Here is a 27,843-nt window from a genome sequence, read left to right as displayed (position 1 = left end):
CAGATCCCCCTCTAGACTGACACTTTTTGCCAACAGTGCTGAGTTAGCAAAATGCGGTGGGCATTTTTATGCAAATTAGGCACGGGATATTTAAATCTCTGCCTCATTTGCTATGTCGACCTGCCTAATCTGCATCCCTCTGTCGGCAGAGGGATGCAGTCTAGACATACCCTGTGAGAGGTGCAGATTACCCGATATCTGCCTACTGTCAGGTTCTTACACCTGTTTCTGAAGCACTTAGTCCTGACTATTGTTAGAGACAAGATTCTGGACTAGATAGACCGGGGTGGGTAATAAGTGGCCTGTGGGCTGGACACAGTTCACCAGGTTTTGCTGCTGGCGGGCCACTGGATGCTTTATTTACTTGAGTGTCCACAGGTACAGGCACTTGTAGCTCCCATTGGTTATGGTTCGCTGTTCCCAGCCAATGGGAGCTGCAGGAAGTGGTGCATGTTAGGCCACCTCTTCCTGTAGCTCCACTGACCGGGAACAGTAAAGCATGGCCAACAGAAGTTGTAAGGGCCATATCTCTGGATGCTCAGGTAAATAAACGGCTTGCCATCTACAAACCCTGGCAAATTGCATCTGGCCTGTGGGCTGCTTATTGTTCACCCCTGAGATAGACCAATGGTCTGACCCAGTCTGACAATTCTCTTGTAAAGTGCAGCTGTGACCCTTACCGCCTGTGGAGCCTTGAGGTGATAGCATACTACAAAGAATTAATCGTGGTCCTTTTATAGCTCTTCACATTGTAACACTCTTGTGGTTCCCTATCTGGACAGATCACCCCGTCCTACACAGCTGCCAACTACCCTAAACACTTCGACCTCCTCTCAAGAGACACCCACCAGTGAATCCACCACTTTCAATTCACCCAGCAGTACCTCTTCCCCGGGGACATCTGCAACAATGGAACCAGACTCGACAGGTCAAACAGGTAGACAGAAGTCCTCCTTGTAGGACCTTGTAGTGTGAAGCCTTACACTGTTGCTGTTTAGCTACAGGGTCTAGGAACAAGACCTAATCCATTCCCTAGGGAATCTTACAGATTGGCATGCTTGGCCAAAAGTTGTTGCAACAGGCATTAGCAGCTAATGGCAGGGGCCTACACCATGTTCATCCTAGGTGCAAGACGTTTACTATCTGTGCAGGATACAACTGCCTACAGGAGAGGCAGCATCTGTTATGCTGGTGTGTGTCCCAGCTGGGGGTTTGCTGCTGAACGAGACATGCCACGTGGCTGACGCTTTAAGTGCTAATAGGCACATTTGGCTTCCCTGAAGTAGTGGTTCTAAATCTCTTTGAAGCATGTGGAAGCAAAGGAATCTGGTGGATGTCAACCTGAACTGATTTCTTCTCTGCTTGCTGTCTCAGATCTATCTGGATTGGTGGGTGCAGAGGGATACACAGCGCCAGCTGGACATGAGGAAGAAGAGGAGCAGCAGCCTTTACCAGAGGAGCCTGACACAGCAGAGCTTCGCAGGCGCCGGCTTCAGAAACTGGAATCTTCTTCTCCCCCTTCCCATTGACACCCCTCCCACCCCTCTTTCCTAGGTACCTTGTCTTGCCTGGGTTACTGTTTGACACTGACTCTTCCTTTTGAAAAGCAGCGTGTGTGGTGGTGGTTGGGGATGCAACAAGAGAACAGAGTGATGGCAGTCTCGTTTAGGACACTGTAAACTGCATCAAGTGCTGACTTGACATGAGAGTGCTAAGGCCGCTATGCTGGGGCTTAGAATTGACTCTTTAATCTGCCATGGTTTCTCATTTAAAAACAAAAAAAACCCACCACCTAGTCTGCAACTGTCCTCTCTCTGGGCAGATTCAGTCATACCCACCTGTGCACTATCTGTTCTAATCCCAGAGCCTACTCAGCAGCATTCCCTGGAAAGCAGGGTCCTACAAAATATGATGCACAGGGCTGAGGTGATCAGACTCCCAGGGACTTCTGTGGTGTATCACTTCACAACAGTGGGTATATCTGTTGTTTAGGAAGTTGGCCTTTCTCGTCCCATCTACCTAACAGGAGTTGAATGGCGACTTCTCAAAGTAGTTTTCTCCTGCTTTAATCCAGTTCTTTCTACCTCTGACATTCATGTGACTGCTGGACTCCATCCTCAAGCAGTGTCTTCTGGGCTCACCTTAACAATGTTAATGTCTAACTGGGGTAAGTCCAAAAGAAACATGCTCCCATCAGGAAAGGGGAAAGGAGGTGTATTTCCTTAAACTACCCATGGGAGGACACCTGTTAGTGAACATAGTCTCGGCTTTTATACATAGGAACAATGTATGTAGGCGACTCAGCTCAAGGTGAGGAGTTTGTGAACCACGTTCATCCTCTGACAATACTCAGCCAGAACTTGGAAGCCTAAGGACTGCAGGATCCAGACCCTAGGTATTGCTGGTAGACATTACTAGTTTGGATAAGTTTGTGTTGGGGTAAAGTTACAAGTTCAACCATTGCTTCTGCTTTACATATTTTTTTTGAATTTATTTTTGTTGAGTGGGGAGCACTGAATGGCGCAGGCTTGAGGCCTATGGGATGCTGTGAGATAGTTGTTAGATTATTTTACAGTTGATTTTAACTTTTTCATCTCTAGTGTGGGTAGAAATCAACATTCAGAATCATCTGAGGAGGCCAATAGGAGTTCTTGCAATTTAGAATATATCTTAGTGCAAGTGGCTTCAGTATTGATCACAAACTGTGATGCTCAAAGAGTTTTATCCAAATGGCACTGGGATGATTGTAACCATGCAATTGAAACTCCCCCTAGGTTACACTGCTTAGATACTCATCCCAGAAAGAACATTATCTGCTGAATGTAGAATGGAGTCTGCTAGACCTCTGAAACTAGAGTATTGATTTGCTTGAGTGTAGCAATGAATCTGTGCTGATGGCATAGATAGCAAAGAACTTAGAAGATATAGTTAATATTCCTCCTTTCTCTGTGCCTCATCACTAGAGAAGCACTTGTCATGTTTCCAACACTGAAGGATGGAGAAGCTGCAGTAACCATGGCTACTCAATCACCCTCCTGGCCTTTGATATCTCTAATGTTACAGCTTTCACACACTTTGCTCATCATAGTGACACTTTAATTTCTAAGGAGCTGAGAGATGAAATGCCTCTTCACTGCCAGTCTTACTTGGAAGAGAATGGGCCAGCCTCTTCCTTTGTGATTCTGCTTAAATCCATGCTTTTATGCAAGAGATGAAAGTGACTTATTGACCAGGTTCATATTATTCTATCTGTATACAGGCTATGATCCCATAGCCATTTTCTGTGAATTGTTCCCATGGATCTTGTATTTCTCCTGGCACCATGGTCAGGTTCTTTAAGAGCTGCTTTCAAGATACAAAACAGTCACCTCTGCTTTTTTTCCCCCCCAATAGTAGTGCCCTAACAACTTCAGAAGGGCTTTTTAAGGGTTTACTGAGCTCATGTTGATTGACAGTATTAGTGGTGGAACTCCTAAAGGAAAATACCTTTGCTTTGGAAAAACAAGTAAAAATGTCCCATTAGCAGTGAGATCCTGCTCATCCAGTCTGTTTTACGACCCAGACTCCGTCTTAAAGGATGTTAGGCTAATTAGTATAAAAACATATGCCTTTATGGGTTTGTGACTTGTAACACCTTGACATATGTTAGATTTTAGCAATGTCTCCACATTCCATCCAGCCTAGTTCTCTCCCCAGATACTTGCTTACACGCCAACACACCTTAAAAGACTTAACACCAAACTCTAAACTTTCTGGATTGACATAAGCAAACAGAGTTGTCATTGGTTATGGACATTGAGTTTGTTCAGTCTGCTAGCAAGTAGTTGGAAGAGACATTTTGGCTACCGTGGCCACTGTGATAGGCTACTTCTGTCCCTTTTTGAGTGAGCCTATATAATTTAAAAAAACAGGAACAGCAGTTTAAGACACAGATGGGGACATTCACATCCTCAAATATTGTTTCAAAAATGTAATTTGAGAAGACTAATCTGGCTTGAATAATTGTTTGACACATCTCCTGTGTGTAAGTCATGACAAGGAGAACACTTCTGTGACTTAGGAGCATCAATCCTGTTAACTTTCAGTGGGACTGGTGGTCCTAAAGTGATTTGAAAATCCCTCCAGTATAGTTATGTGAACTCACATCCTAATGCATATATTATACAGTATACAAACCCCTGTATCTAAAAGGATATCAGTTTAATGGGGAAGTAAACCATAGGCTGGATTTAGATAGGAGAGAGGTAATGATGGATAAGGTAAGCATTTTTGGTTTAGGGAAGATGCTCTTCAACAAGCAGTAGATGTTGTTACAGAACCAGCATTGAATGAGTCATAAAATTCCTCCCCTCCCCCAAGAAACCCCCAAAATTGTGTGTGTGGTAACCCTAAACCTTTTGTTTGCTATTCAGTCTTTTTTGATTCAGCAATTGGTATAACCCTTCAGTGCTTCTCTTAAAGTGGCTTCTAATCATACCTATCTCAGGGAAACAATCCAGAGGCAGCACTTAAGGGTTGGAAATTAGTTTAATATTTGAGTTCCTTCTGGAGAAGGGCAAAAGTAGTTAAAGATTTATATTTTTAAAACGTAGTGTTTTTGAGGCATATCAGAATTACAGTACTGGCTTGGACTGGAGTCCGAGTCACTGAAAACTAGAACTGAGCATTAAGGATAGGAATGGGTGACTGTGACAAAGGATGGTGATATCTTGCAGACAGCTAGAATCCTGGTGCTCTGGTAGGGAGAGAATGTCAAAAGGCAACCAGGCTGTGCATCACTTTGAAACAAGACAATGGGCTAAATGTGCATTTGGTGTAATAACTATGCATTCTTTATATCCAAATCTTAAGAAAGAAAATCTTAGTTTTAAGGAAAACGTCCTCCCCTCCAAAAATAGCTTCTGTATAATACATACAGAAATGCAGAGTCATCTGTGAGTGTGGATTGAAAACTTCCTTTTCTCTGGTCATGGAACATTGAGGTAATGAGAGACTGCTTTTTTTTCTTAGAGGGCTGCATACTTGGAACATGTGCATTTTCTTTGCTGAGCAGTCTCTCTTCATTCTGTAAAGGGACAATAAGATCAGTCCTCTCAGAATTTGACATGTGTTCCTCATATATCCTCTTTGATTCCAAGCTTAATATATGCTGAGGGTCTCCTCCTTTCTTTTCCTCCCATGCTCCCAAAATAACTTGTTTGGCTCCTTATTAGAAATAACAATGGTAATATCAGGAACTCTGCAATAACAAGCCAGCCTGCATAAATAACTTTATTTCAGTATTGGATGTGCAGAAGAGGCAAAAGCTTGATCTCATTCTTCCAGGGGTTGTGATTAGTTTTTTTTAAAAAAATACTGTATGCCATATGTCCGGTTGAAAAATTAAATTGAGTTTAAAAATGGGAATAGTTTAGGGAAGTGTCCATATTTTGTTTGCAATTTCAAGAAAATGACAATTTAGGAGAGGATGTGCTAAAGTGTGCCACACATTCCATGATATTTGAATTAAGAGTTTATTTGTATACTAAATGAAGAGAGATACAAATGAGAGAGAGCATAAGGAAATGTTCATGGCCTGTGTTCATCCGAATGGCTTCCTTTTAACTTCTCTTTCATTGTTTTTGTGTTGCAGAGATGTATGTTGGAGGTGAAGAGGGTTTGGATAATTATTTAATTTGTAAATATTGTGTACATTTTTAATAGCTTAAATTGTATATACAGCAAAATAAAACTTACTTTAAAAATGGTGTTGTAGTGCTTTGATAGTTTTTGGAGGGAAAATGTTAGGCAGCCTTGCCTACACATGGTGCTCTAGCTCTTCCTATAGTAAGTAAGCACTCCTACTATTTGCTTCCTATTAGCAACTAAAGATGATTTAATGCTGATAGCAGGCATGAAAATGGCAGGTTGCTGGATTTTCCTACATGGTTCTGCCTTTACTTAGGGGAAACGAGGGAGGAGGCCAATACCAAGCTATAACAGTGTATAGGTCTGGAAAATAAGTTACCACCAGGTATGTCCTAGAGCAGGGCTACTTAACTGTGGAAGCCCCAGGGCCCACAATGATACTCACAGCACATGCCAAGGGCTGGTATTTAAGTGTTGTTGCATATATATGCAAATAGCTTTTCACACTGATGGGCATGAATACAAAGATTAAGGCAAGACTACACACAGGCCCCATTTAAGTCAGTTCTGCTGATATTAATAAAATGTAATTTTTAACTGATTTCCACCCATGACAGCACTTGTAATGAGCAATGACAGTCCAGGAATTTAACTACTAAAATGCATATCAACAGAAGACCATTATCGTGACTACTACTTTGTTTTTGCTCCCACCCAGAGGCCATGTTGAGCCCTGCGTAAACCCAAACCGCACTGCAAACAAGCAGCCTACATATTGAGTAATCCTGTCCTAGAGTAACATAAGGCTTAATGTTGCAAATACAAAGTGTAACACTGATCAATATAAATATGCCAAGCTCCTCCCTTTGTTTCTAATTCACAAACACATCGGAGGCAGATGAAGGAATCTCTTGGACTCTCCCTAACCTGTTTTTCACCAAGTCTCCTATCCTCCTTCAGACTACCCAGTAGCGAGGGAAACCACAGGCCTCCTGCTTATCCACTCTAGACCTCCTTTATCCTGGCCTCTATGGTTCCCCTTTTGGGTTTTTTTGCTATAGTGGGTGCTATGGGACTCTGACCCTCGATCTTTCTCCCCTCCCTCCTCTATACAGAGACTCCAGGCTCTGCTAATCTGAAAAGCCTCTTGTCGCTCTAGCTTCTCTTCTACCAACTCTCTATGGTTCCGCCGCATAGCACAGAGCCCTAGAAGTGTCAGCCGCCAGCTCTATGCCCAGTGGGAGTCCAGAATGGGTCATGGGGCCGCTCTAGCCTCTTTCCCGCCACACACTCTGGCTTCCTGTACTACGCCAACCTCATCCGGGTCCTTCTGACCAACGTAGGCGCATGCGCACTGCTGGTTCAGTCCGTGGCGCCGTCAATCGTACTAGCTTCGGGAGAAGATGGCGGCTGAAGGGTTGGAAGCGCCGGGGAGCCCACGCTGTGGCGAAGCCGGCACCGAGAAAGCCCCCGGTGGGGGAAGCGAGGGTGGGGAGACCGGCCTGGACGTGGGCGGTGAGAGCGGGAAAGGGGGGCTGGACGGGTCAGTCGGGCCGGGAGAAGCCCGCGCCAGGCTGCTCCGGAAGGTGGTGAGGGGGAGGGTTCCCGTACATGGCGGTGCCGCGCTGGGAGGAATGACCCGGCTGCGGGTCCTCGCGGCGCGCTGGGAGCCCTGGACGAGAGATGGTCCCCGAGGGTGGGGGCCGGGAAGAGGGAGCCCTTCGGGCAGAGCGAGAGTCCTCTGCGGGTGGCGGAATCGGAAGGCGAGGAGTCCGGCTGGGGGCGGTTCCCCTTGGGCCGGCGGTGGAGGGGCGTCTGTGGGGACGTGCTTCTGGAGGAGAGATTCTTCGGGGATTCCCCTGGGAAGGTACTTACGGCTGAGGACCTTGGGAGAGAGGGGCCTGCCGGAGCTGTGAAATGGCGCCCCGCTATGGCGGGGCCCGTGGTGTTGCTGGTGGAGGGGATAAGGTGAGGGGTGAGGTATTTCCTGGGCTGCGAAGGGCACACCAAAATGGATCCCTGTATCGGAATGATCCCTGATGTGTATGGTCTTCTCTGAGGAGTGGAAGGTTTGGTAGTCAGGCTCTGGACACTTACCCAAGAACATAAGAACAACCTTACTGGGTCAGACCAATGGTCCATCCAGCCTAGTATCCTGTCTGCTGACAGTGGCCAACACCTGATGCCCCAGAGTGAAGGGACACAATAGGTAATTCTCAAGTGATCCCTCCCGTCACCCACCTCCAGAGAAACAGAGGCTAAGGACACTATTCCTACTCATCCTGGCTAATAGCCCTTGATGAACCTAACCTCCGTGAATCTATCTGGCTCTTATTTGAACCCTGTTAAAGTCTGAGCCTTCACCATATCCTCTGGCAAGGAATTCCACAGATTGTGTGCTGAGTGAAGAAAAACTTCTTTCTGTTTGTTTTAAACCTACTGCCTATTAATTTAATTTGGTGACCTTAGTTCTTATATTTTGGGAACTTTTCCTTAGTCACTTTTTCCACACCAGTCATGTGGACTGAAAAGTCCAAGTCTTTTTAATCTTTCTTCATATGGGACCTGTTCCAAACCCCTAATCATTTTTGTTGTCCTTTTCTGAACCTTTACCAATGCCAATGTATATTTTTTAAGATGAGGTGACCACATCTGTACACAATATTCAAGATGTGGTCATACTATGGTATTATATAGAGAGGCAATAAGATATTTTCTATCTTATTCTCTAGCCCTTTTTTAACTCCTAACATTCTATTTGCTTTTTTGATTATTGCTGCACACTTAGTGGATGTTTTCAGAGAACTATCCACAATGACTCCAAGATCTCTCTCTTGAGTTGTTGTAGCTACGTTAGTCCCCATTATATTGTACATATAGTTGGGATAATTTTTTCCAATGTGCATTACTTTACATTTATCAACATTACATTTCATTTGCTGTTTTGTTGCCCAGTCACTTAGTTTGTTGAGATCTTTTTGAAGGTCTTCACAGTCTGCTTTGGTCTTAACTATCTCGAGCAGATTCCTCACTGTTTACCCCTTTCTCTAGATCATTTATAAATAACTTGAATAGGATGGGTCCCAGGACAGACCTTTGGGGGACCCCACTAGTTACCTCTCTCTGCTCGGAAAACTTACCGTTTATTCTACCCTTTGTTTCCTGTCTTTTAACCAGTTATCAGTCTGTGAAAGGAACTTCCCTCTTATCCCATGACAACTTACTTTACTTAAGAGCCTTTGGTGAGGGACCTTGTCAAAGGCTTTCTGGAAATCCAAGTATACGATATCCACTGGATCCCCCTTGTCCACATATTTGTTGAGCCCCTTAAAAAACTCTAGCAAATTAGTAATGCATGATTTCCCTTTACAGAAACCATGTTGACTTTCCCCCAACAAATTATATTTATCCATGGGTCTGACAATTTTATTCTTTACTGTGGTTTCAACTAATTTGCCTGGTACTGACGTTTGACTTACCGGTCTGTAATTGCCAGGATCACCTCTAGAGCCCTTTTTAAATATTGTTGTCACATTAGCTATCTTCTAATCATTAGGTACGGAAGCTGATTTAAAGGATAGGTTACACACCACAGTTAATAGTTCAGCAATTTCTCATTTCAGTTCTTTTAGAACTCTTGGGTGAATGCCATCTGGTCTCGATGACTTGTTACTGTTAAGTTTATCAATTTGTTCCACAGCCTTCTCTAATGACACCTAAATTTGGAACAATTTCTCAGATTTGTCACCTAAAAAGAATCTCCCCAATATCCTCAGCAGTGAAATTAAACAAAAAATTCATTTGGCTTATCCGCAATTACTTTATTATCTTTGAGTGCTCCTTTAGCATCTCAACCATCCAAGGGCCCCACTGGTTGTTTCTGATGTACAGGCAGTCCCTGGGTTACATACAAGATAGAGACTGTAGGTTTATACTTAAGTCGAATTTGTACTTAACTCGGAACTGGCGTCCAGATTCAGCCGCTGCTGAAACTGACCAGCGGCTGACTACAGGAAACCCGAGGCAGAGTTTCTCTGCCCCAGGCTTCCTGGAATCAGCTGCTGATCAGTTTCAACAGCAGCTGAATCTGGACACCTGAGACAGAGCAGCTGGGGCACTGCCAGGTAGGTCTCCGCAGTGCCGGTCTCCTCAGCGCCGCACCTCAGCGCTGCAGGGACCAACCCGGCAGCACCCCAGGTGCTCTACCCCAGGCGTCCCCAAGTCAGCTGCTGCTGAAACTGATCAGCAGCTGATTCCAGGAAGCCCAGGGCAGAGAAACTCTGCCTCGGGCTTTCTGTAGTCAGCCGCTGGTCAGTTTCAGCAGTGGCTGACTTGGGAACGCCTGGGGCAGAGCATCTAGGGCGCTGCTGGGTTGGTCCAGTAGTGCCGAGGAGCGGCGGTACTGGACCAACCCAGCAGCACCCCAGCTGCTCTGCCCCAGGCGTCCTAATTCAGCCGCTGCTGAAACTGATCAGCAGCGGCTGAATCAGGACTCCTGGGGCAGAGCAGCTGAGGTGCTGCCGGGTTGGTCCAGTAGCGCCAAGGAGTGGCGCTGCGGGACCAACCAGCAGAGCCCCAGCTGCTCTACCACAGGCGTCCACGAGAAAAGCCTGGTCTGCTGGGGCGGGAGGAGGCGCACTAGCTGCACGCCCCCCGCCCCCCCCCCCCAGCAGACCATGGAGACGCTGGCAGTGGGACCGAGACGCGCCGCTGTGCCGCCGCCCGGGTCCTCCACGGCTTTGCTCCGCGTCTCCCTGGTCGGCCCCCCCCTCCCCCCCGCCCCAGCAGACCAGGGAGACACGGAGCAGCTTTTCTCGCCCCAGAGGACGCGGGCAGCGGGATCTTGGCGCGTCTGGGTGGTCCCGCCACCCGGGTCCTCCGGGGCGAGAAAAGCCCCGTTCGTAAGTATGGATCCGACATAAGTCGGATCCGCGTAACTCGGGGACTGCCTGTACTTCCTGCTTCTGATGTACAGGCAGTCCCCGAGTTATGCGGATCCCACTTTTGTCGGATCCTCACTTACGAACGGGGCTTTCTCGCCCCGGAGCTCTCAGGCAGCGGGACCACCCAGAGCGCAGCGGTCCCGCCACCTCGACCTCCGGGGCGAGAAAAGCTGCTCCGGGTGCCCCTGGTCTGCTGGAGACGGTCCCCAGCAGACCAGAGGCACCGGGAGCAAAGCGGCAGCGGCGGCCGAGTCCCGCGCCTCTGAGGCTTTGCAGCCTCAGAGGCGCGGCACCCTCAGAGGCGCGGGACTCCGCCGCCGCTGCCGCTTTGCTCCCGGTGCCTCTGGTCTGCTGGGGATTGTCTCCAGCAGACCAAGGACACCTGGAGCAAAGCCGGGGAGGCGAGAGGTCCCGCGCCTCTGAGGCTTTGCTCTGGCAAAGCCAGGGAGGCGTGGGACTCCACCGCCGCTGCGGCTTTGCTCCCCGTGTCCCTGGTCTGCTGGGGGGGGGGGCGCAGCAGTGCCCTCCCCCCCCCCAGCAGACCAGGGAGACGTGGAGCAAAGCCCCGGGTCTGCGGTAGAGCAGGTGGGGCACTGCTGGTTGGTCCCGCAGCACCGCTCCTTGGTGCTACTGGACCAACCCGGCAGCACCCCAGCTGCTCTGCCCCAGGAGTCCTGATTCAGCCGCTGGGGCTTCCTGGAATCAGCCGCTGATCAGTTTCAGCAGCAGCTGACTTGGGGATGCCTGGGGTTCTTAAGTTGAATCTGTATGTAAGTCAGAACTGGCGTCCAGATTCAGCCGCTGTTGAAACTGATCAGTTTCAGCAGCGGCTGAATCTGGAGGCCAGTTCCAACTTACATACAGATTCAACTTAAGAACAAACCTACAGTCCCTATCTTGTATGTAACCCGGGGACTGCCTGTACTTAAAAAACATTTTGCTATTACTTTTTGAGTTTTTGGCTAGCTGCTCTTCAAACTCCTTTTTGGCTTTTCTTATTATATTTTTACACTTAATTTAGCAAAGTTTATGCTCCTTTCTATTTTCTTCACTAGGATTTGACTTCCACTTTTTAAAATATTTTTTTTTTATTGGTCACTGCTTCTTTTACTTGGTTGTTAAGCTACGGTGGCACTCTTTTGATTATCTTACTGTGTTTTTTTTAAATTTGGGGTATACATTTAAGTTGGGCCTCTATTATGGTGTCTTTGAAAAGTTTCCATGCAGCTTGCAGAGATTTTACTTTTGTCACTGTACCTTTTAATTTGTTTAACTATCTTCCTCATTTTTGTGTAGTTCCCCTTTCTGAAATTAAATGCTATAGTGTTGGACTGCTGAGGTATTTTTCCCACCACTGGAATGTTAAATATTGTTACATTATGGTCACTATTTCTAAGCGGTCTAGTTATATTTACCTCTTGAACCAGATCCTGTGCTCCACTTAGCACTAAATCAAGAATAGCCTCTCCCCTTGTGGGTTCCAGAACCAGCTGCTCCAAGAAGCAATCATTTAAGGGATCAAGAAATGCTATCTCTGCATCCTGTCCTGAGGTGACATGTACCTAGTCAATATGGGTATAGTTGAAATGCCCCACTATTATTCAGTTTTTTATTTTGATAGCCCCTCTAATCTCCCTTAGCATTTCATAGTCTCTATCACTGTCCTGATAGGTGGTTGGTAATATATCCCTAATGATTCTTTGGAACATTTAGGGTCATTTAAGATTTTTACTTCATTTTATTCTATATGATTTTTCTTTCACATATACTGCCGCTCCCCTACCAGCACAATCTGTTCTGTCCTTCCGATATATTTTGTACCCTGGTATGACTGTGTCCCATTGATTGTCCTCATTCCACCAAGTTTCCGTGATGCCTATTATATCAATATCCTCTTTTAAATATACCTCTCTGTCAGCTGAATTAGTCTGAATGGTCAACTTGCTTTGGGATAAATCTGTCCACAGGCTGTTTACACAGCAGGAAAACGAGTTTTTCATTTTGGGGTTGCACAGAAATAGTGGACCTGTGTGTGACTTTGTCGAAGGCCAGTGGAACTGATCAGTTCATCTTTTTTGCTTGATACTGTATTATGAAATAGCAGTGAGTAGTGGTTAGATACTCCTGGGTTCTAGCTGGCTGGGGTTTGGGGTGGGATCTAGAGGAGAGAGCAGAGGAGGAGCCAGGATCCCTGAATTCTGTTCTCTGCTCGGGTATGGGGAGTAATGGTCTAAGCTGCATCATAGGTAGGTGCCCTTTGTTGGTATAGTGTACTGGGATAGCTGTACTGGGAATATGCTCTTTGAGTCTTACTCTCCAAAGTTTTCAAGTTAGCATTTTTCACTGGAACTAATTTTGCAACAAAATGTAAGAAAAACTAATAGGAAATATTAGGCTCCTAGGAATTGCCAAGCTGTTACAGATCAGTGACTACCGTATTTTCTGGCGTATAGGGCGACTGGGCGTATAAGACGACCCCCTATCTTTTTAATTAAAAGATAGGGTTTCATCTTATACCCCAGCGCCCCTCTGCCTCCTTTGCTCCCAGTGTCCCTGGTCTGCTGGAGATGGTTCCCAGCAGACCAGAGGCACCGGGAGCAAAGCCGCCAAGAGCGCCTGGGCTGCCCCCCCCTCCCCCGCCGGAGCCCCTCCGCGGCTTTGAAAGCCTCGGGGGAAGCCGGCGGCGGGGCATCCCAGGCGCGCATGGGCTGCCCCCCCGCCGGAGCCCCTCCGCGGCTTTGAAAGCCTCGGGGGAAGCCGGCGGCGGGGCATCCCAGGCGCGCATGGGCTGCCCCCCCGCCGGAGCCCCTCCGCGGCTTTGAAAGCCGCCGCGGAGGGGCTCCGGCGGGGGGGCAGCCCATGCGCGCCTGGGATGCCCCGCCGCCGGCTTCCCCTGAGGCTTTCAAAGCCGCGGAGGGGCTCCGGCGGCGGGGCATCCGGCGTACAAGACGACCCCCGATTTTTGGGGGATGTTTTTTAACATCAGAGGTCGTCTTGTACGCCAGAATATACGGTAGTCCAGTATTATGTCTCTGGTACTGAGCACTGTCAGCTGCTTCAGAGGAAGATGCAAGAAATTTTATAGAAGGCAATTGAAGAATACAACAAAGTAGTTTGGTTTACATCTTTAGCTTGTTATTCAAAATCTTACTCAACCATCCTCCCCTTCTGTATAATACTATAGATATGCATTCCTAGAGTAGGGATATTCTGCTGGTGGGACTCTTGAAACCTGAGTTTAGTTCCCGGTGCAGTAACAGACATTCATGATCTAGAATAAGTCGCTTAGTGGAACCGGTTAGTAAAATGGAGATAATTACTTCTTTACTTCTAATGGGTGTTGTGAAAGATGAAAAGCCCTCATTAATGATTATGAAATGCTTAGATACTATTGAGATGAAGATAATATCAGTACAGAGAGCTCGTGTTTCCACCTCATAATCTTACTAAGGATGTTAAATATAGGTTAATTGAATACTTTATTAACCTAATGAATTTTTATCAGTTAGTCAACTGCACAGCCACCTCAACTTACGACCATTCACACTTATGACCAAAGCAGTCGTAAATGCAGGCTCCAAGTTACGAACGCGATCCGCGCTTACGAACAGCGCGGTCTCAGTGTAACTCAATGGGTTCTGAGATACGACCATTCCGAGTTACAGCCAAGCGTTTGGTCCGTAACACGTTCGTAATTCAGGGACCGGCTGTATTCTGTAGTCCCTGGGGACGAGACAGCAACCTGTGCGCTCCATCCCCGCTCCTGAGGAGCCCCCTGCCACGCCGCGCTGCTGCCTCTCTGTCAGAGGCAGCAGTATGGGGTGCCAGGTGGGAGTTGGTCCACAAGGGGAGCCAGTTTAAAAACCAGCTCCCCTTGCAGACTGGCTGCCTGTCACCCCACGCTGCTGTACAGCACAGGGTGGCAGCAGACCCTTGTCCAGGGAGAGGGGCAGGGCTGAGCTCCCAGACCCTGCGCGAGCCGGAACTGAGCCGGGCCACCTGCCTGCCTGGGTCATAATACACTTTAAATGCAGAGCCACAGCAGGGTAGGTCCTGGATCTAGTACGAGCCAGGACTGAGTCGGACTGCTGGCCAGCCTGCTAAAAAATTGGTGGGTGGAGGAGAAGAGAAATGGGTGTAGTCTATAGCATTAACCTATAAGCTTTTGCTAATCGGTTAATCAACTACACTATTACATCTCTAAATCATACCCACCCATACTTAGTGTTATGTTCTGGGGGACAGATATTTCTTTTTTAACCATATTATTTCCACCTGTATTGGTACAAATAAGAAAGTGAAGTAATTTCCAACACCAAAGAAACATTACATTTCTTCCTAAGTTACTTAAGCTATATTTTGTATCTTAATTTTTGTTCCAAAATATTGCCTGGAAATAAGGTGCGTGTTAATTGCAGAACGACTGTTCTTTCTGTAATCTGTGTTTTGAAGTTAATGATGAAAATATGCCAGGTCGCTTTGGACTCTACCTGCTTATCTCCTTCTTCCTAAATACAGGATTGCTTTCTGAAATATATTCTCAAGGGCTTTGACCATCCAGTTTTCAGTGGCTCAAGCAGATGCTTTTATAGTCTGATATTTATCTTTATTAGGATGTTTCAAGATATTCGGGTATATAGCCTGAAGTTTTTGCTCTGTTCAGTTCTGTCCTGATGCTTGTATTTAATAGGGAAGTATGCGAGTAGTTGAGTCAGCTTCTTGAGTACTCGCACCCCCCCTTCCGCCTCTGTATTGGGAGGGGAGTGGAGGAGCTGGCTTAAAAGTCAGTTCCCCCTAGCACCATCTCTGATAGAGGACCGATCAGATATCATGGCGATGGACATGGTATAGATTAAGGATGTTAAAATGCAGTTAATTGACTAGTCAGCTAGTCAATGGAATTTCCGTCGACTAGTCGATAGGCACTTTCACATTTCTGCTGGGGCTCTTGTACATTTCAAAGGAGGAATGGGGAACTCCGTGTACAGCCTGGGGCCAGCAGGAAGTCCTGCTAACTCCAGGCTACATGCGAGTGCCTTCTTTGAAATGCACAAGAGTCCCCAGCGGGGGCTCTTGTGCATTTCAAAGCCATGGAGCCCGGGGTCAGCGAGGGACTCCAGGGGTCAGCTGAGGAAATGCTGCGGGAGCCCGGGATTAGCTGGGGAGTCCCCAGCTGACCCTGGGCTCCAGGCAGTTGCCCCTTTGAATAACATAGATGCATGGTTTAAAGGGACAGCCTCCACACAGCTGATCCGCGGAAATGTCCCCAGCTGACCCCGGGTTCCTAGCAGCATGCAGCGTAGCATGGAGCCCAGGGTAAGCAGGGGACTCTTAAGTGGGGGCTCTTGTACATTTCAAAGGAGGAAATGCTTATCGGATAGTCGACTAGTTTTTAACTTCGTTAGTATAGATATCTGAACTGAAGCTAGACTGAGGAGGCTTGTGTTGTCTTTCATTTTATTTGCTTCATGATCAAAGCACCTTGACTGCTGTTTTTTACCCGCTATGTTGACACATACTGGATATTGAATGTATATCAAGCAATGTTGACACAACTTTGATAATATTTAACTGTTGCACATGCATAAAAGATGGTAATATCTGGCAGCAAGGCAGAGAAACCCAAGATAGACCTCTCACCTTCTCACTGATCTTAGGTCCCAGCCAAGACTTGCTCCCGAAAGCACCAAATGACTCTACCGATAAGCAGGAAGACACCAAAGCAGTGCAAGGGTGCAATGGAGTTAATGCTGAAGCCAGCGTGATGGTGTCAGGACTCAAAGACCCTGACGCTAGTGAAGGGAACTGTCAATATCCAGCCCCCAAGGAGGGACATGCAGCAGTGGCTACCCCTGTGTCAACAGAAGAACCTTCCCCCTCCTACCCTCTGGAGTTTGAGAAGTTCTGGAAGGCAGCTCAGGAGAATCCTCATGATTTCACGGCATGGACAGAATTGCTGCAGTATGTAGAACAAGAGGTAAGGGAGTGAACTTTCTTGGTGCATGGAGTTATGAAAAAGGCAATGAGGAAATTAACAGTAGTACAGGTGCCACCAGCTTCTGAAGTTAATATTTCTACAAAGTAATAGCAGCTCCTTTAATTTAGAACACAGAAATAAGTTGTCTAATGGTTAGAACTGGATCCTGTACTGAGAGGACTTTTGGGTTCTGTTCAGATCATAGCTGTGGGAGAAGATAGGGATGTAAAGGGTTAACTGGTTACCTGGTAAGCAAGTGCCTTACCAGCATGCTGGGGTAACTGATTATCCAGCGGGGGGCTGGTCTCAGCCAGAGTAGCCCCTGACCTGGCCAGAGCAGCCCATGGTGTGGTGGGCCCAACAGCGGTGCTCTGGCCAGGCCAACTGCACGGTGACTGGAACAGCCCATGCCATGGTGGGCCGGTCTGGAGCAGACCTCCACAGTGGGATCTCAGTTAGCCAGATAAGCATTCTGTTTAACCAGTTAACTTTTTAACTGGGATTTTACATCCCTAGGAGAACAGTAGGGTCCAGTGATTAAAGCAATGTGGAGAAGAGGAGTAAGGATTCTTGTATTCTATTCCTGGCTGTCAGAGGGAATTGAATAGTTAGAGTGGCAGATAAGGGACAGGACTCCTAGGTTCTGTTCCCAACTAGGGATGTAAAATCCTGTTTAATTGGTTAACTGATTAAGAGGGAAGGGGCACCTACCATTAGGGATGTGAATGACTAGTCAAGTAGTCGACTAGTCGTCCTCCCCTCCCCCGTTGTCTCTATCAGAAAGAGGCAGCAAGGGTTGGAAGGAGGGGGGGGTGTCGAAGCGGCACCGCTGTGTTTAGCCGAGGGCTAGCTGGGGAGTCCCCAGGCTGCATGTGGCATTTCAAAGTGGCAGCACCACGTGGAGCCCAGGATCAGCTGAGGACTCCCCCCGCTGACCCTGGGCTCTGTGTGGTGCTGCCGCTTTGAAATGCTGCATGGAGCCTGATGCTGGGCTCTCCTCGGCATTTCAAAGCAGCAGCACTGCACAGAGCCCGGGGTCAGTGGGGGAGCCCCCAGCTGATCCTGGGCTCCATGGGGCGCTGCCACTTTGAAATGCTGTGGTGAGCACAGGGCTGGTGGGGAACTGCCCTGCTGGCTTTGTGCTCCTCGCAGCACTTTCACTTTTGCAGTGTAGCAACAGCTCTGGGGTTGTTTCTTCACTTCGAAGGCTGAGACGCCCTTATCAACTAATGGAATAGTCATTGCAAATTGCATTGACTATTCAATTAGTCAATAAAAATTTAACATCCCTACATTCCCCCACCCCTTCCCCTGCAGACTGGGGCTGCTCCATAATGGCCCCCAGTTAACCATTAACATCCCTATTCCCAACTCTGCCACAGACTTTTGTAGTGTTCACCTGTCTGTCTGTTTCCTCATTTGTAAGATGAGTCACTTTTGTGCAGCACCTTTTGCTTCAAACTAATTACAAACCATCTTAAAGTCTGCTTCATTCAGTCTTGCCACAAACAAATGCAACCTCTTTGAATTCTCTAGTGTTAACTTGCTTTGTCAAGGGCTAGATTTGTTCTAGCCCATTTGATTAATTTTGATGGGATAATTCTTAAATAGGTATCAGTACTAATTAGAGGTTTAATGTACCTCTCCTGCATCCTCAGATGAAAGATAAATTGCCATGTGAAAGGGAACTCAGATAATATGGAATAGCCTAAGACTTTCTTAAAATTGATGGTGTTTCCCTTTAAGAATGTGGTAGAAGTGACTCCCCCAACTTCTTATATTGTAAAATCCAAATTAGGTTTTGTCAAATGCTGAGTAAGAGCAATATGTTCTTGTTCGAAAACTTTCAGTTGAAACTGGTTTTAATGGAACATTGTGTTTTTGGTTAAAATAAACTTTTTGAGAAAAGTGTCTGCTGTCTGTGTGTAAATGTTTGGTGTGTGTGTGTGGGTTTTTTTTTTGTCTTTTGTCAAAAATAAACACCCCCTCTAGTTTGTAGTTGGACAATATTTTCTGAGATACACAAGGTTAATGCAGCTACCATGGTGCACAGTGTCCCCTCACAAATAGGGATGTAAAATTGTAACTGTTTAAATGGTTAACTGAAAAGCATGAACTTGTTGGTTTCTGTTACAGTTATGTGCTGGCTCCCTGGGAGTTGGCTTCACTGCATAATGCAGAGCCTGCAGTGTAGGGATATAAGCGACTAGTCAACTATCCAATAAGCAAAAGCTTATTGGATAGTCGACACATTAGTCGACTAGTCACTTACCCCCCTTACTGTCTCTATCACAGAGGCAGCAAGGGGGGGGGAAAGGAAGGAGTGCTGGGGGGAGCTGGCTTAAAAGCCAGTTCCTTCCTGCTCAGTGGGATGGGGTAGGGGTGCAGTGGCGGTGCTTCCTTTTTGAAATGTACAAGTTTTTGCATTTCAAAGATTGAAACATTGGGTGGAGCCAGGACCAGTGGGGAATCCCCTCCTGACCTCTGGCTCCATGCAGCACTTCCGCTTTGAAATGTACAAGAGCCCCAGGCAGGGCTCTTATGTGTTTCACTTACAATGCCGCATGGAGCCTGTGGTTAATGGGGGACTCCCTGCTGGCCTCGGACTCCACATGGCATTTCAATATTTGAAATGCACAAGAGTCCCCAGTGGGACTTTTGTACATTTCAAAGTCGGAACATGGACTAATCGAATAGTTGATGGAAATCCCATCGACTATTTGATTAATTAATTAATCCCTACTGCAGTGAATCCTCCCTGGGAGTGGGACCAGCAGCACCTGCCAGCCCCACTCCTGGGGAGTCTGCTTCCCTGCAGGCTCTGCAGTATAAACTCTGTGCGTGCGTGCGTATATGCATATATATTTATATATTCTTCTATATAAGCTTTATAGTGCAGTGCCCGAATGACTTCTTACATCCTTACTCACAAAGAGGGAGAGACTGCAATGCATCATGGGAGTTATCTGACTAAGGAAACCCATCCTATGAAAGAGAATTTCAGAACTGAAACACAAATGATACTGTGTGTGTATGTACCCTGCTTCTCCTACAAGCTCTAACTGTAAGGTTGCTTTGGGGCTGGCAGGGTTTGGTTTCCAGCTCTCCCAGTTCCAGGGCACTTCACACGTTCTTATTCCCCTTCTGCTGTCTTCTCTCTGTGCAGAATCACATCTTTGCAGCACGAAAAGCCTTTGATGCGTTTTTTGCTCACTACCCCTATTGCTACGGCTACTGGAAGAAGTATGCAGACATGGAGAGGCGTTTTGACTTCAGCAAGGAGACAGAGGAGGTAGGAGGAAGAATTACTTGGGATTTTTGCACCATGCTACTGCAGCCCTTCCAAGTTTGAATATTCCAGTGGCTAATTCCTTGTTGTATGGACCAAATGTAATAGGGCCAAAAATTCTTCACAAAGCTAGTGCAAAAGATCCTCCTTATCTGTCACAGATATCTTGGTAACTATTTAGCAGGAATGCATTGCTTCATCAGATAAGCAGTTATTGTTGAGAGTTCATGGAGGGTTAGGGAGGTCCCTGAGGCTTGGCAAAGGGCAAATACTCTCTTGAAAAAGGGATAAAAAGAAGACCTGTGGAATTATAGACCATTCAGCCTAACTTTGATACCCTGAAAGATATTGGAACAAATTAAACAATTAATTTATAAGCACCTAGAAAATAACAAGCTGTTAAGTAATAGCCAGCATGGATTTGTCAAGGACAGTTAAATCAAACTACTGTATATTCCAGTGTACAAGACGACCTCTGATGTTAAAAAACATCCCCCAAAAATCGGGGGTTGTCTTGTACGCCGGGTATACATCCCAGGCGCGCCTGGGATGCCCCTGCCACCGGAGCCCCTCCGCGGCTTTGTGGGGAGAAACCCACAATTCTCACTCTCTCCAGTCCAGTTCCTTAGGTGCAGAGCCCTGCAATTTACTGTGATTGACTCAGTAGCTCTGACTTTAGTTACATGCAATTCTCAGGGGTAATGACAGAATTATCTAGTCATCAGCCAGTTTTGTAAAGCAAAGTACCAATTATTCACAACAAGAATTGAGAAAAAAATATAAACAATAAACAGCTTATGTGCACATCTTGTTTACTACATGGTCACCTCTCTTCCATGTGAAGGCCTCGGCAAGACTAAAATATTTTGGGTCTTACTCTGTTTATAAGCCTCTCGTGCCTGTCAGTTACTGAATAATTTGACTGTATCTCAGGTCAGGGTTGTTATTTTATGAAGTTTCAAGTCCTTTGTCTGCTAAGACCTCTGATGCATGTCAGATTAGTCTGTGTGCTTTTTTCCTCATGAGGTTGAATCATCAAAGTTAGTTGCATTGTTTCAGTATTAGAAATATGCATTAGTTACCCTACTTCCTTTAGTTCCTTCAGGAAGCATACTGTATCTTATCATTTTTAGCTAGGAATATAAAAGCTAATGGTCACATATAGATGCATACAACATTTTTAAAGTCAATCTAATAGTCTTTGAATATACTACAGCATTTTTCATGTGGATGAGATGGGCGAGAGCATTATGAAGCTTCTTTTTTGATGCTGTCATTGTTGGAACCCTTTGCTCCACAGGTGTTCGAGCGAGGGCTGCAGTCCATCCCCCTCAGCATGGACCTCTGGATCCATTACATCTCTTACCTGAAGGCTACCTTAAATATGAACCTTCCTGAGTCCATACAGAAGATCCACAGGTACATAGCCAGAGTATTAAAAACACAGGACAACACTGTGCAAGGCATTAGGGGAGCCTGTAATACTGATACGAATCATTAGTGAAATACTAGAAGATTCAGGGATGTGGCTTTCTCTGGGGTGGCTGTTTGTATTGCACTGGTGGCAAGAACTTAACCATAATGCTGTGCTCTGTGCAGATTTATAGGGGGAGAGAGTCTTTGTCCTAAAAATGCAATAGAGTCTAAATAGGCAAGACAAAAGGTGGAGAGGAAAAAGAGGAGAAGCAACTTGCCTATGAAATCAGAATAAAACTCAGGTCTCCTGAGTGCCAGTCCAGTGCTCCACCCATTAGATCATGCTGCCGTTCTTTCTCCTTTACAGTGTGTTTGAGTCAGCCGTAGCTGCTGCAGGAATGGACTTCCGCTCAGACAAATTGTGGGAGATGTACGTGGAGTGGGAAAGAGAACAAGGTGATCTGAAATGCATCACTACTATTTATGACCGAGTGCTCGCCACACCAACCCAGATGTACAGCCACCACTGGGAAAAGTAAGTCTTATTCAGAATGAAACAAATCCCTGGATCTCAGCACTAACTGCCATAGTTTGGCAGTAATTGGTTCCCTCCCTTTGCAGAGAGACTATGTGTTGATTGGGGTAAGCCGTGTAGACTGTCCCTCTTTCTTTTTCCCTAGAAGAGGTGTGTTTGCAAGGTATCATAGGAATAATCTGTCTGGACATAGAAATTAGGTTTAATAAAGGAATGATAACAGCACCATTCTACCTCACTTGGGGGTGGGGGAGGGGAGTGAAAAGGGGATTGTGAGGCACTCAGATGCTGCACAAATGGGAACATCTCTTTACAAAAAATTTCAACTAGCAATTTGGCGTCTTGGGAAGGGGCTGTCTCGGAATATCTGAGATGATTTACATGTTGAAATTCTCTGCTCTGTTATATAAGGAGCTCAGGATAGATGATCTCATGGTCTGTTCTGGTCTTAAACATTGTGAGTTACCTGACTGGACCAGGCCCAAAGTCCATCTAGTTCGGTATCCTGTCTGTAACAGTTGCCCATCCCAGCTGTTTCAAAAGAAGGCATAAAAGCTCTGGATTAGCAGACATGGATTAATATGGTTCCTACATTTAGGTTCCTCCTGATCTCTAATGTTGGAGACTGGCTTTACCTGTGAAGCTTGAGGTTTAATATATCTTCCACAGTATTTATTGTCATTAATTATTCCAACTCTGGATTTTTTTATAGCCATGTAAGAATCCATTTACCCCGTGAGATTCCCGGAGATGTATGGGGCAGTAAGAATAGGACCTCTGTACCCTTCCAAGCATGCCTTAAGAGGCGACTAAGGAGGGTTGGGCATGGAGCTAGCAACCCCATCCTGTAAAAATATGCTACAAAAACATCAACAATTTCAATTTGAATAGCAAGCCAGCCTTCCTTGACTAAAAGAGGCCCTCAAAGAGGGGTTATGATGCGGGGCAGCTAAACCTGAAAGGATAGAAAAATTTGCACTCTTGCTGTCACCAGAGGCATGGGAACCTGCAGGGCCAAGAAGTATCCTTGCAACATTCAGGACCATAAACAGTAAGATCATTGGCCTGAAGTGGTCTGACAGGGTTAAAACATTAGCTTATGGGAAAGAGCAGAGCAATGCCCAGTAGAGCAACAGATTTTGAGAAGAAGATGGCGATGGATTGGCCATACACTGAGGAAGCCACCAGATAGCATTACCAGACAATCCCTATCCTGGAACCCACAGGGGAAAAGGGGAAGAGGAAGGCCAAAGACTAGTTGGAGAAGAGACCTGGATGTGAATGTGAGGAAAACTGGCAAAAGCTGGAGAGAATTAGAAAAGGTGACACATGACAGAGAAGCTTGGAAAGAAATTGTTGATGGCCTATGTTCCCATAGGAGCTAAGAGCAACGAAGAAGAAGTATCCATTTATTCTTTTAATCTGGAAGAGTTTTTAACCTATTCCATAGATTAGATAACCACACTTTCTATGGCTCATTGTGGAACTTAATACTGAGGTTAAATTCACACACAAAATACACAAAAATATATCTTTTGCAACTTGTAAACCATCACAGTTATGCTGGGACAGCCCCCTACACATCGCTTTCCCAAATAGCCAAGTTCCTAGCTGAAATTTTTTGTAAAACAGATATTCCTATTTGTGCAGCATCTGAGTACTTCTCAATCTTTTAATGGCTCCATGATCCCCTTTCTACTCTCCTTTCCCCAAGTGAATGGGAGAATGGTGCTATTATCCCATCTTACAGATGGGGAGCTAAGTGACTTGTCTAGGTTCACAGAATGAGTTTGAAGGAACATAAATTAAATCAGTTTCTCCCCAGTCTCAGGTTGGTCCAGTAGTTAGGATACTATCCTTCTTCTCAACCCACTTGCTGCCATTTTCACAGTTAAACTGTGGAAATCTCTTTGACGGGGCATTGAAGGCAGACATCTTAGTTAGTCTGAGGAAATGATTAAATACTTTAATTTTCCATCTTTAAGTTCCAGAGGGTAGCTGTGTTAGTCTGTTTGCATACAGCAGTTCCTCTGCTTTTGGCTCTTCAGAGCAGTTTGAGTGGCCAGACCTAGAGGTCCTCACTGTGACTTGAGTGGGCTTTGGTGGAGTATATCTGTCGTCATCTATTTTTCCTTCCTCCCATCTTTCAGGTTCAAGGAGCATGTGATGAGCAACTCCCCTAAAGACATCCTGTCTGCAGAGGAGCTGCTCTGGTTGCAATCCAAGATCACCACAGGAACTGTACAGAAGCGTGTGGAGACAGAGGTGGAAGAGGTGCCACCCGGGGAAGACTTGCCTCCAGGGGTGGAAGTCAAGCCAGAAAAAGGAGCTGATGCCCAGGTACCCTGACAGTTGCAGACTGTGACAGTTATACTGAGTTGGCATCTACTGTCGGGGTGGTGGTTGTTGTTGTTTGTGTTACAGTAACACAGAGAGGCCCTGACTAGTGATGGGAATGAGCTCTATTCTGCAGGGTGCTGGGCAAACACTTAGTGAGACAGTCCCTGCTCTGAAGAAGTTAGAATCTAAATAGACAAAAGATGGAAGGTAAAAATGGAAGCGCAGACAGGAAAAGGGACTTTCCCAGGATAAGCGGTGAATGACAGCCAGGAGTAGTAGTCCGGTCTCTCCTGGTTCGCAGTCCAGGGTATGCTTCACTCTCAAATAGACATGAGAGATTGCTGCAGACTTGACTCCTCTTCTCCCACCAAGAACTCACTCTGTACTGCGTCTTGCAGACTCCAATGCAATATGAGATTTCCTCAGTTTTTGCATGTGAAGGCCTACACAGTACTCAAGGTTTCCACTTTGGAGCATTTTCCCAACCTGGAGAACTGCAGGAATTGGTGGTAGTGACCTCATTATGGATCACTTATTACTGTAAGCCATGATACCTCAACATGATAGAAAGGATTAAGATGTGAAACCTAGAATCTTGTTATTGAAGATACCCTGGCAGTTCTTGTCAAAGACAGCCTGTGACCCTCCTTTTTTGGCCACATTACGACGTACTCCAGCTACGTGCTGGCTCCTTGAAATTCTCCTCTTTTAATTTCATTTGAATTAAGAAGCCTGCTTTACCAACTGTTTTAAAGCTTTAGATAGCATGGCTGTGCTCCACATCAGAGGCAGCCATTATATAGTGATCCTTTCACACATGGTTTCTTAAGATCTAAATGAGATGGAAGGTACTATAAAGACGTAGGTTATTACCATCTCTTTTCTCTGGTTCCTCTTCCAGGGAGACCTGGACCAGGACAAGATCCGGGAGCTCGTTATCTCCATCCGACAGCAAGTGTATACCCAGAACGAGACAGAAGTCAGCAAGCGCTGGAACTTTGAGGAAGGGGTAGGTAGCCATGGACTCAGCTGTAGGAAAGACTCCATGGCATGGACGAGGTGCTTAGCAGCATCCACTATCTGAGTTGATACCTCAGTCCCTATGTGCAGAAGCCTTAGGTTCTGTTTGGTGAAGGGAAAAACATGGAAGGTTTTGGCAGGAGTTCGCAGAAGTCTTTGTGTAGTTTCACACAGCCATCTCTAATGGAATGATCTAAAGCCAGAGGGGATGGCTCAGTGCTCTCAGTATTATGTTAGTCCTACCTAGACTTCCCATGGTGGAATCATTACTTCATCCTTCTGATGTAGTTAAGCTGAGCATGGTGTTGTAGTGGGGGGCTGGCAGACGTAGGGCATAACCTGAGCTCCTGTCTTTACATGAACTCAAGATTTCATAGTGCTTTTTGTAAGAGAGATAACTGGCCACATTTTGCTTCCTTTGCTGCTGTGTATTGTGGGTTTCCTCTCATCTCACCTCCAGACATGGCTGCATTTGCTGCCTGGATAGCATTTCACAAACTATATCAGGATAGGTGAGGGGATGTACTATTATGGTGCCCCTTCAACAGCTCCTCCCAGGGCTGAACGCTGCTTTGAATGTCTGCTAATATCTTGTGACATCGAAGAATCCTAGTCAGGGCTGCATTGTACAAGGCACTGTAAAGCTAAATACAGTTTCTGCCCCTGAGAACATTTTCGCTATGTTAACTCTCCCATGCCATCCTGTGACAGAGCTTGCTTTCTCTGCAGCCCTCTCTTACCTGTCTTGAGAACCTCTGTTTATTCCTCCCCACCCAAAACATTTTGCAGATCAAGAGGCCATACTTTCATGTCAAGCCCCTGGAACGAGCACAGTTGAAGAACTGGCGCGACTACCTTGACTTTGAGATCACCAGTGGCTCCCATGAGCGCACCATTGTGCTTTTTGAGCGCTGTGTCATTGCCTGTGCCCTTTACGAGGAGTTCTGGATCAAAGTGAGCACCTTCCTTCTTTCTCCTCCTCCCTAGGGGTTGCCCCGCATGTCTGAATCTTGCTGACTTCACGCTGAAGATGGGCAGTGCTGTGCTCCCCTCTTTCTCACACACCACTCCAGCTCTGCTTCTAAGGCAGTTAAGGGGATGCTATAAAAATCTCCTCATAGCTGTGTGTTGTCTTAGCCCTGGAAGATGTTTACCATATTTTCATATGTCTGAAGACAGACAGGAAATAAGCCAATCCAAAACCTCGCTGCAGTCCCAAATGTTCAAGGATTTGTGTCTATATTCTGCAGCTAAGAGCAAATTTTAACTTGAATACTTCCGGCTGCTTTTTTTTTTTTTTTTAATGGCTGTGGGTAAAGGGGGAAGCATCTGCCAAATCCTTAGGGCACACGGGCCTACTGGGGTTTACAGACCTGGAACAGAATTGTTGGATGGCGTCTCTTGCTGTTTCACAGGTTTGAAGTAAATTGCATTTACCCTCTAGCACTAGGCAGGGTCTAGCAATTCTGCTCCGCTTTAGCATTGGGCAGAGTCCCCTAGCTCTTGGACTAAGCCAGCAGCGTCTTGTGGGGTGGGGGTATAAATGCTCCCTGGGAATCAGAGTTAATTCTGCACCAGGGCCTGTCATCCCTTCCCACCCTGGCTGTTGCCCACATTTACTTGTGCAGTCAGCACGAGTTCAGGTGGTGCTCTCTTACGGATTTCCAAACGTTTCATTTATTTTTTTTTATTCTGCATGTATATTGTGGAGCAAAATTCTAACACCCTTCTTTTAAATTCCGTTGCTGCTTTTTATCTGCCCGTGTTTCCTACCTGCCTAAGAGGGTGCAGGAAATTCTGAAGAGAGGTGTGTTAAGCCCCTTAACGTGAGTGCACCATAACCTTCTCAATACAAGCTGATGTAGCAGACTTTCATACATTCTATGCCACAGAAAGTGGGCAACCTTAACGCATTCTTGTTTTTTTTGTATCCCCACTCCTTCTAATCTAGTACACGAAATACCTTGAGAACCACACTGTGACTGGGGCCAGGAGTGTCTTCCAACGAGCTTGTGGCTACCATCTCCCCAGGAAGCCTAACATCCACCTCCTGTGGGCTGCATTTGAAGAGAAGCAAGGTTAGAGGAAACTTACCCTATCTGCACCCCTCTGCTGATTTGCTGACCTCAGAAACCCTTGGTTAGCTGGAAGTTGACTTTATTAAGCAGTTCAATAGTGGGAGAAGTGGAAGAGTTTCTCATTGACATGTCACTAAGCCCACCCAACCCACTGTTTTGGAGTGTTCGCAACAGCCTGTTCAGTGAATCTTATTGAAAGGTTGAGGCCAGATCTTAAGGGACAGACATGACTGATTTAATTCTGGACTCTAAAATTAGCTCTTCAGGTGCTAGTCTCTCCCAGAATGCTTAGTGGGCAAAAGAATCTGGAAATACTGGGTTAAGATTTTAAAATCAGCTAGTGAGTTTTAGTGCCCAGCTTGACACCTGATGTTTTCTTAGGGGTTGAATGCTTAGTAGTTTGAAAATCCAGGCTCCTTTAAGATATCTCAAGTTGAACAAAATCACTAACCATTTCTCTTGGCTCTGGCCCACTTGCTTATAAACTCACATATAAGTTGGGAAACCGCACTGGGGTGTGTCTTAAAACCCCCAGTAGAGAAGAGCTGCAAAAATTATTTGAGAGTTGGAAAAAAAATTTTGGAGAGGCTTAAGGAGCTCAATCTCTTTAGCTTACA

The 27,843-nt window shown here is 46.1% G+C and overlaps 2 protein-coding genes across 3 annotated transcripts in view; both read left to right on the top strand.

The window, feature by feature from the left end:
* Positions 1 to 5,747, top strand: part of SYVN1 (synoviolin 1) — a 28,519-nt gene extending 22,772 nt beyond the window's left edge. For both annotated transcript variants that reach the window (XM_014580310.4, XM_006136580.5), the window contains 2 exons: positions 783 to 937; positions 1,375 to 5,747. In XM_014580310.4, coding sequence (XP_014435796.3) covers positions 783 to 937; positions 1,375 to 1,529 — 310 coding nt within the window. In that variant the 3' untranslated portion in view covers positions 1,530 to 5,747. The remainder of the gene's footprint in view (positions 1 to 782; positions 938 to 1,374) is intronic.
* Positions 5,748 to 6,975: 1,228 nt separating this feature from the next.
* LOC102457330 (pre-mRNA-processing factor 39-like) overlaps positions 6,976 to 27,843 on the top strand; it is a 34,308-nt gene continuing 13,440 nt past the window's right edge. The window contains exons 1-9 of the mRNA XM_006136579.5: positions 6,976 to 7,143; positions 16,229 to 16,548; positions 19,715 to 19,840; positions 21,138 to 21,256; positions 21,621 to 21,788; positions 23,939 to 24,128; positions 25,030 to 25,137; positions 25,938 to 26,102; positions 27,100 to 27,226. Coding sequence (XP_006136641.3) covers positions 7,032 to 7,143; positions 16,229 to 16,548; positions 19,715 to 19,840; positions 21,138 to 21,256; positions 21,621 to 21,788; positions 23,939 to 24,128; positions 25,030 to 25,137; positions 25,938 to 26,102; positions 27,100 to 27,226 — 1,435 coding nt within the window. The 5' untranslated portion in view covers positions 6,976 to 7,031. The remainder of the gene's footprint in view (positions 7,144 to 16,228; positions 16,549 to 19,714; positions 19,841 to 21,137; positions 21,257 to 21,620; positions 21,789 to 23,938; positions 24,129 to 25,029; positions 25,138 to 25,937; positions 26,103 to 27,099; positions 27,227 to 27,843) is intronic.

Source organism: Pelodiscus sinensis, chromosome 11, assembly GCF_052426305.1.
Source record: "Pelodiscus sinensis isolate ZL-2025 chromosome 11, ASM5242630v1, whole genome shotgun sequence".
Lineage (NCBI taxonomy): Eukaryota > Metazoa > Chordata > Testudines > Trionychidae > Pelodiscus > Pelodiscus sinensis.
Note: the sequence above shows the minus strand (reverse complement) of the source record. Positions and strands in the feature narration are given on the sequence as shown.